General features: G+C 41.6%; 1 protein-coding gene across 1 annotated transcript; it reads left to right on the forward strand.

The window, feature by feature from the left end:
* The first annotated feature begins 2,960 nt into the window (after nucleotides 1–2,960).
* Nucleotides 2,961–6,437, forward strand: LOC111396383 (putative late blight resistance protein homolog R1A-3). The gene is made up of 2 exons (XM_023022823.1): nucleotides 2,961–5,626; nucleotides 6,075–6,437. Exons 1-2 carry the CDS (start codon nucleotides 2,993–2,995, stop codon nucleotides 6,081–6,083), a joined length of 2,643 nt encoding a protein of 880 aa, XP_022878591.1. The 5' UTR covers nucleotides 2,961–2,992; the 3' UTR covers nucleotides 6,084–6,437.
* Nucleotides 6,438–8,436: the final 1,999 nt, after the last annotated feature.

Below are 8,436 nucleotides of genomic sequence, written 5' to 3' on the forward strand. Positions count from 1 at the left end.
TAGTTTATCAAATATAATGTCAGCTTTGGTTACATTGAACGAGAACGTTCTAGCCTTTTTATTTTCTTATTTTATATGCTCATCCTTGCCCGACGATCTAGGTTTAGCCATTATAGGACAAGTATACGTGTCTCCTTTGATTAATTCTGCCAAACACGTTTTGGTTTGATTATAATACTCATCATTAATGGTATGAACATCAAAATTTGGATCTCTATAATAAGTTCCCCTGCTAGAATTTTTCATTTGCTCTTCTTCTTTTATTAATCGTTCATACCTAATCACATTTGCGCTCAATTGAAAAAGATCAGGAAATTCTTTGTCTTGGAATTTCTTTTTCAAATCAAAGTTTAGACAACTTTGAGCGATTTTGACAAACTCCTTTTCGGGCAAAGGTACAAAACATTTACTTCTTGCTGTCTTGAACCTTTGAAGGAAACCTTCTGCCCATTCGTTTGGCATTTAACGTAAATTCTCCAAATCGGTCAAAGTAACTTCAGACTCAGTCTTATAAAACTGAGCACGGAACAATTGCTCCAATTGTTGCCATGTTTGAACAGAGTTCGCTGGCAAATTGATGAACCAGGAGAAAGCTACTCCTGTTAATAAACTAGAGAACAACTTCATTTTATGGTAGTCGGTTACTTCACCACTTTGCAGTGTGAATCGCCCTATGTGTTATAGAGCAGACATCTCTCCTAAACTAGTAAATAATCAGAATTCTGGCACTTTATACCCTCTAGGCCATGGATATGCTTGGTCTACCCAATCAGGATATGACTTTGTATAAGTCGGCTTAATAATAGGACTTACCCCAAAAGCCATTTGATCCTATACTATTTCCATAATTTGATTTCTCAACATGCCGTTGGGGTCATATGTAATTCCTACAGGTTGGTTGATCGGTTGATTTGCCTGAGGCCTGATGTTTGGTCCTTGATTGGCAACAAAGTTTCCATAAATTGGGCCATTTTTGTCATTAGCCTGAATATTTATTCCATCATTAACACGTGGGGTATTTTGTCCATTATTTAGGACATTGTCTCATTTAGGTTACCCCCAAGTTAGCTGTACCATTATCACTATTCTGACTTGGCATTACACCATCCCCCTGGTTTGAAGTAGACGGACCAAAAGGTGGTTCTATCCCTTGATTTGGACTTAGGACTGGGGAATTATGTCCTACAATTGTCCTAACTTGAAAGTGACTTGCAATAGGCACAATTGGCTGACAAAATTGGTCTACTAACTTATTCATTATTTCATTTAATGTACTCAGTTGTTTGGCCATGTTGTCATAATGTGCATTCCCATTCTGGGTAAATCTTTCCATATTATGAACATTTCGTATATTTACCTATTCAACAACATCCTGTGTGAGTTCTCCAAGCAATGCACGCATGGTTCGAGGACTCAACTCTGTCATTGGTTCGTAACGACTGTTACTGCTCTGACTCTATCCCTCTGTTCGTGGAGAGCTTTGCTGCTCCTCATATCGCTCGATCACAGGCTGGACTCCTCCCTGACTTGCTACTTCCTTATCAGATTTGTGAGGCATATTGTTTCACTTTTTGTATCCTCAACACCAATGTCCCACTGGGCGTGCCAAATTGTTTCGCGCGGGTAGTCGCTAACAATTAAAAAGGGGATCAGACGATTGTGTAAGGAACAGATCTCTTGAGACAAAGTCCCAAAACGAGGTGTTTTATTGACGATGATTTACAATTGGAAATAAACAGAATGCCTCCAAGGGGCGCAAGCACTTGAGTACTAAAAGAAGTGTTTAAATTTAAGTTAAGAAATTAAAATTATATATTCTCTGTTTGAGAGTGTTTGATTCTTTTTCTCTCTATGTCTTCTCTTCCTTTTTATATTATCTTGATGATTTCCTCATGATAAATCGCTTGAAAACTGCTTGATTGCTTTATAACTACTCACTTTCTTTATGGTGGCTAACTTGTCGTGGAACTGCCGTCTCTAACTGCTACCATTACTCTGTGTCATTCAATCGCCTTCAACTGGGCTCCTTGAATCGTGGAATGTAATAAGATTACTCAATAACTGCTATTCTGGATAACCATAATATTTTATATTTGCTAAGATCCTGGGCGATTCGAAGGTTTGAGCGAGAGCGGGGTCATCGCTATGGGCTACCGTAAGGCACTCTATTCGCTCAGATTCTGGGCGTCTTGCAAGCTTGGGCGATGATGTTACTGTGTTTATGGGCTTCCACTATATTCATCAATAATCCTGTTTGGACCTTTATCCTGAACTCCCCAATTGGGCTTCACTCTTTGAACTATTTGATTTGGGCTGCACTTTTAGTGTGTCACCAGTTTCAAATAACACTTGTAACCTGATAGGAAGACGATCGAGGATGCACCAAACACAAAATCAGAGGGAAAACTATTCCTATTGAATTGAATTGATATTTGGCCTCTACGAAAACTGAAATCACAGCGCAGCTGATAACGGCCAAGATACAAAGAAAAAGATAGTATATGTCTGCCTATTACTTAACGATCCTTTCAGGTCTTGCCCATAATATATAGAGAGTGAAATTTTCCTCATAAAAATCGAAAAGTGATAAATTGATATGACTATAACAGTTTTTCTACATTCGAGTCCTTTCAGTCATTATGCTATAGCACTTCTTTTCATTCTATTAATATTTTTTATCGTGTTGTTTCAAAATGTGAATATTATTTGGCTTGTGTAACCAATGTGAATATTAATTTATTTAATTTTTTTTTCCTTCTAAGGTGATATTTGTAATTCAAAAAAAGAAGATACAAATTATTGTGATTGGGTAGCACCATGCCCCACGACTAGCACCGACCATAGTTACTTTTGCTTTGAACTTTATTAAATGCAAATTTGATCTCCGTGCAAAGACTTGGACCTTGACCTCCATATTTACACCAGAAATTCATTGAGCAAGCTCAAATTCTTTCCAACGATTGCCTTCCTTTCTTTCTTTCTCTCTCAGGAAATGGCTGATAAAGTTCTTGATTTTCTTTTGGAAGACTTGAAACTGATAGTTAGCAAAAAAACCTGCTTTATTATTAGTGACATGGATCAAATCAAATCAGTTTATGACGATTTTACTTTCGTTCTCAAGCAGTTGAAGGATGATCACAATGGAGATTGTTTCTTGGAACAGGTGAAAGATTTGGCTTCTGAGGCACTAGAGGACCTCGATTCATTTATTATAAATGTAATCTTGAAAGAGGATGAAGAAATGTGTGGGAAGATCTACCATGCATTTGATCCTCCAAAGAAGCTCACATATTTTGCAGAAGCAATCAACTCCGTTAAGAAGAAGATGGAAAAGGATCCTCAAGCTGTTTCAATGCCAATACTGGAAGTTTCTACTCAAAGTTTATCTGAAGCAATCCGGCCGCAGGTAGAGTACGATGAAGTTTTCATGGGGTTGGAGGATGACATAGCAAAAATAAAAGATCAACTTACTGGAAACCGAAAGCAACTACAAGTTATCTCAATTGTTGGCATGGCTGGAATCGGTAAGACTACTTTTTGTAGACGTCTTTGCGATGATGATTACATTGTTCATCACTTCTATATTCGTGCATGGACTTGTGTATCTCAAGAATATCGAAAGAGGGATTTGCTGCTCTGCCTTTTGAGTTGGATTGTGGATAAGGATGAGATACAGTCACTGAGTGAGGACGAACTTGTGAATGTATTGTATAAATGTTTGAAAGGTAAAAAGTATCTAATTGTTATGGACGATGTTTGGGATATAAGGGCTTGGAATGATTTGAAAATGTTATTTCCAGATGACAACAATGGAAGTAGAATTATAATTACTTCCCGGTTAAATGATGTAGGTTCAAGTATCAGACGGGGTAGTACCACTCACAGTCTGCGGTTTTTAACTGAAGATGAGAGCTGGAATCTATTGAAACATAAAGTGTTTAAGAAAAGTGAATGCCCTTCAGAATTAAATGAAGTTGGAAAAGAGATCGCGGCAAAATGTCAAGGGCTACCACTAACCATCGTTGTTGTAGCCGGATTACTTGCCAAGAATGAGAACCGCGACTGGTGGAAGCAACTTGCTGGAAGTTTACGTTCTGTTCTTGCTAATTCTGAGCAAATCATAAACATACTAGCACTGTGTTATGAGCACTTACCTCCTCACTTACAATCCTGCTTCCTGTATTTTGGAGCATTCCGCGAAGACAGCGATATTTTGGCATATAGGTTGATCAGGTTATGGATAGCTGAAGGGTTTATTTACCACGGGGAGCAGCAGCAAATTACTGTTGAAGAATTAGCAGAGGACTATTTGAAGGATCTAATTAATAGAAATCTAGTGGTTGTATCCAAGAAGTCATCAAATGGAGGAATTAGGACGTGTCGTGTACATGATATGTTGCGTGAATTATGTCTGAGAAAAGCCGAGGAAAAGAAAAATGACTGGCACAAACGAGTTGCTTCTTCATCAACTCCTATCTCATCATCGAACAAGCTATGCTTCCATTCTCATGGCTTCCACGACTTGTCTGAAAACGCTTTATGCACAAACATTCGCTCTCGTTTCAGCTATGCCTCTGAAAAGAGTCCAGTGATCACTATGAAATCATTTGTGTATAAATTTCTTTGGGCCTTGAATCTATGCTACATCTTTCTGGAGGGCTTCCCGCTCGAAATATTACAGCTATTTCATCTGAGGTTCTTAGAGCTTTGGATTAAACACCTTGACAAGCTGCCACCAAAGATATCAAACCTATGGAACCTAGAATCTCTTGTTATTACCAAAGAAGACTGGAGTAGAGTTATTATACCAGTTGGGATTTGGAAGATGTTGAAGCTCCGGCATATACGCATTTCAGAAGAAATTGAAATCGAGGCACCTTCGTCCAATAGTGGGGGTCCCTATCTGTTGAATGAGTTGCAAACTCTTTCTGCCCTTAAGCTACCTCATTCAGGCAAGGATTCTGAGGATATCTTGGCAAGGACTCCAAATCTTAGGAAACTGACATTCTATCGCGGTCCACGTACGGAGGGAAGTTTTTCTGTTCCTAATCTGGCTAATCTTAGTAATCTTGAATCCTTGAAGTTGAGTGTAAATAGTTTGAAACCTACGTACTCGAGAATTCCCCAACCGGATAAATTTCCGAAAAACTTGAAGAAGCTAATATTATCAGGTGGACACTTCAAATGGAAGGAAATATCAAAACTTGGCAAGTTACCAAGGCTGGAGATTCTAAAGTTGAGACGCAATTGCTTCAGTGGACATGTGTGGAAGACTAATGACGGAGAGTTTTGCCAACTCAAAGTCTTGAAGCTCTCATGGATGAACCTCGAGCAATGGATAACATGTACTAGTCACTTTCCCAACCTTGAAAGGCTCGTGGTAGAAAGATGCAAAAATCTTATTGAAATTCCTGCCGTCCTAGGAGATGTTCCTACATTAGAAATGATTGAGGTACTATGGTCCAGCAGCTCAGCAGTGGATTCTGCAAAACAAATACATAAAGATCAAGTGGAAATAGGAAATGACGGACAGAAGGTCATTACTAATTCATCAAGCAAAAAGGAGGTGATGGATATCTTAACAAATTATGCGCCCATGCCTCATGATGTCTATGAACAATGTCCTGTGAGTTAATGCAGATTTTTCTCCCTATTTTACTGTGGCTTCGAATAGGACATAACGATCCTTACAGACTATGATGTCTTTGTCTATCCTACTCATAATAGGATTTGCCTTCCTATCCTCTTTGGGACTTATTTAAGGAGCTCTTTCCTTATTTTTTTGGTCTTCCCTAGTATAAACTTGAGGGTGCTTGGTGTTTGGCGGGTTAGTACTATTATACTCATTAGTAGTATCCCCTTTTGGCCAAACGAACGTATACCAAGTGAAGTTAGTGAACCTTACTAGCACATCGATTAGTGTTACATAACATTATTTTATGTAGAGCCCATAATATGCTTTAGAAATATCTATTTGACCATTATATCATGTTGTTCTTAGCTGAATTGTCATCGTTTAATTTTTTTTTTCATTCGTAGTTTTCATCCTAACTTTGTTATATTGATTTTGACAGATAATGTAAATTGTGAAGTAGGATTCCAACATCTCTCTTAAATATTGTTGCATGTTGTCACACGTGTCCTACCCACCTGGACCAATGGCCCTCATCCTGATCCACGTGGCGTTCCCGCCGAGGTGGCACAATATTGCCGAGGTGGGTTATATCCGAAGTGCTTCAAGCCGAGATCCATCCGCCGAGGCTCCTCGATCCGATGTATGCAAGTCTGTCGAAGTCCAACTACCAAGGCCCATCCTCAGGTGGAAATATTTGTCAAATGGTCGAAACCCCGAAGCTGACGTACGAGCCTCTTAACCACAAGAAGCTTCCTCCACGGTCACTTCTCCCAAGAGATCGCCTGCTCAGAGATCTTATTCGAATGACTGATGGAACGTTTGTCACAAGTATAAATGTCAAGTCTTGTCACTAGTATGAAGGACCTACGCAAGCAATAAATGCGCCGTAAGCTAGCAAGTCAAGCCCCATACCTAAGAAAAGACGTTTGAACTAAAGAGATGAGGCCACGTGCCACTTCATCCAAGGGCTTCCATTTCATATGTATCACTATAAATACTTCCATTGTGTGATGTCAAAGGCTAATGCAAGAATCAATACTAAAGACTACATTTACCCAACTCTCTCTCATTTACTTGCAATACACAAACCGAGATTATACATTTTTACATATACATTTACGAGTATCGGTTGGTAATTATTGTACAATCGGATTACAAACAACCTGCCGGATTTCGAACGTCACCGTCCCACGTCGTTGGGCTACTCTCACGCCCCTTTGAACCGCTCGTTTTAGACCGTCCACGTGTCTTAGCGTGTTGGACATTCGCCCACGCAAGCGCGGGTGGGATCGGCATCTGTTGGCACACTTTTTGGGGTCAACAGATTAGCGCCGTCTGTGGGAAACCACACCATAACCACGAGCAACTTTGTGGTAGAAGCTCACTGAAAAACATTTGGGCAACCCCCTTTGGAAAGGATTTGTTCTTGAAAAAGAACAAGAGGAACCCCTATCACTTAGAGAAATCTAAGTTTGATAAAAGAAAAATGAGTTCTAACGAAGATACTCTCCAAGGAGGGTAAGAGAAAGTACGAATGTGCCTCCCCAGCCTGCTGCCCCAGCAGCTCGGCCGAGGCTCCACCACCACCAAAGGAGAGGTGGGATGCGTGCGACAGCACGACTATCAAGAGAAATGGCTACCATGGCAGCCAACATGAGGGATATAGCCAACCAAAACTTGGCCATGAGGGAGCTCATGGCCCAAATGCAAAGCCAGGGAGGCTTCCCCATTCCTCCATATGCCCCCCACGGGCACTATTAGCAAGAGGACGAGGTCCAGAGTCATAGGGCTGCCTCGCCAAACTATGGCCGAGGTGAAAGCCCATTCGAGAGGGAAGTGGGAGTCGACATTTCCTCCAACTATGCATTTGGCCGACCCACCGAGGTCCAAACGAGCCATGATAACTTTCCACCTCCATATGAGCAAGACCCAAGACATAGGAGAGCAGGAATTGTTTTTGACAGAATCAGCCCTGCCGAACCGAGACCAAGTCAACAGCAGGCTCAGCAGCCTCGGACGAGGCCACAGCCTCCACCTCCGATGCCCCAGCAGCCGGAGAGAAGGCATGAAAATGTCCCCCGCACCGTCCTGCCTAGAAGTAGGCCACAAAGGAGGGAGGAAGAGGCTAGGAACCGACCCAGACCATCTCACCAACAACCGAGGTACGAGGCCGAAGCCTACTATTCTGATGAGCAGCACAGGTCCTGTGACTTGGACGATGATGATGAGAACTACCATTCTCAAGAGAACTAAGAAATGCCCAGGTCCCGAGCCACTATGTCATGCCAAAAATACTAAAGTATGATGGGAGAGATGACCCAGAAAAGCACCTCAACGCTTACAAAACTCACATGAGCCTGAGGGGCGCCACCCCAGCCATAAAGTGCAGGGCATTCCATTTAACCCTCAGTGGAGCGGCTGAAATCTGGTATAGTAGGCTACCACCTGGGAGCATCCGAAGCTGGCCCGAGTTCAAGACTACCTTCTTGAAGAGGTTCGCAGTGAGCAAGGAAGGAGAGGCCCCCATCCAGCGTCTCCAAGACATGAGACAGGCACATGGTGAGTCCCTGAAAAGCTTCCTATCCCGCTTCACCAACGAGATGACCTACTGCGTACAAGTCACCGACAGAGAAGCACTATCTGCATTGAGAGGGGACTTGAACATGAACACCCTATTCTGGAGGGATGTGCAGAATCAAGACCCCACCACCTATGACGCCCTACTAGAGATGATGAGAAGGGAGATAATTAATGAAGAATTGATTGAGCATAGGAACAGGGCAAGCAGAGGCCTCCCACCT

This window comes from Olea europaea, chromosome 6, assembly GCF_002742605.1.
Source record: "Olea europaea var. sylvestris chromosome 6, O_europaea_v1, whole genome shotgun sequence".
Lineage (NCBI taxonomy): Eukaryota > Viridiplantae > Streptophyta > Magnoliopsida > Lamiales > Oleaceae > Olea > Olea europaea.

What these genes read in the sequence shown, in the direction of transcription:
- LOC111396383 (XM_023022823.1), top strand. Translation starts at nt 2,993, where the DNA reads ATGGCTGATAAAGTTCTTGATTTTCTTTTGGAAGACTTGAAACTGATA.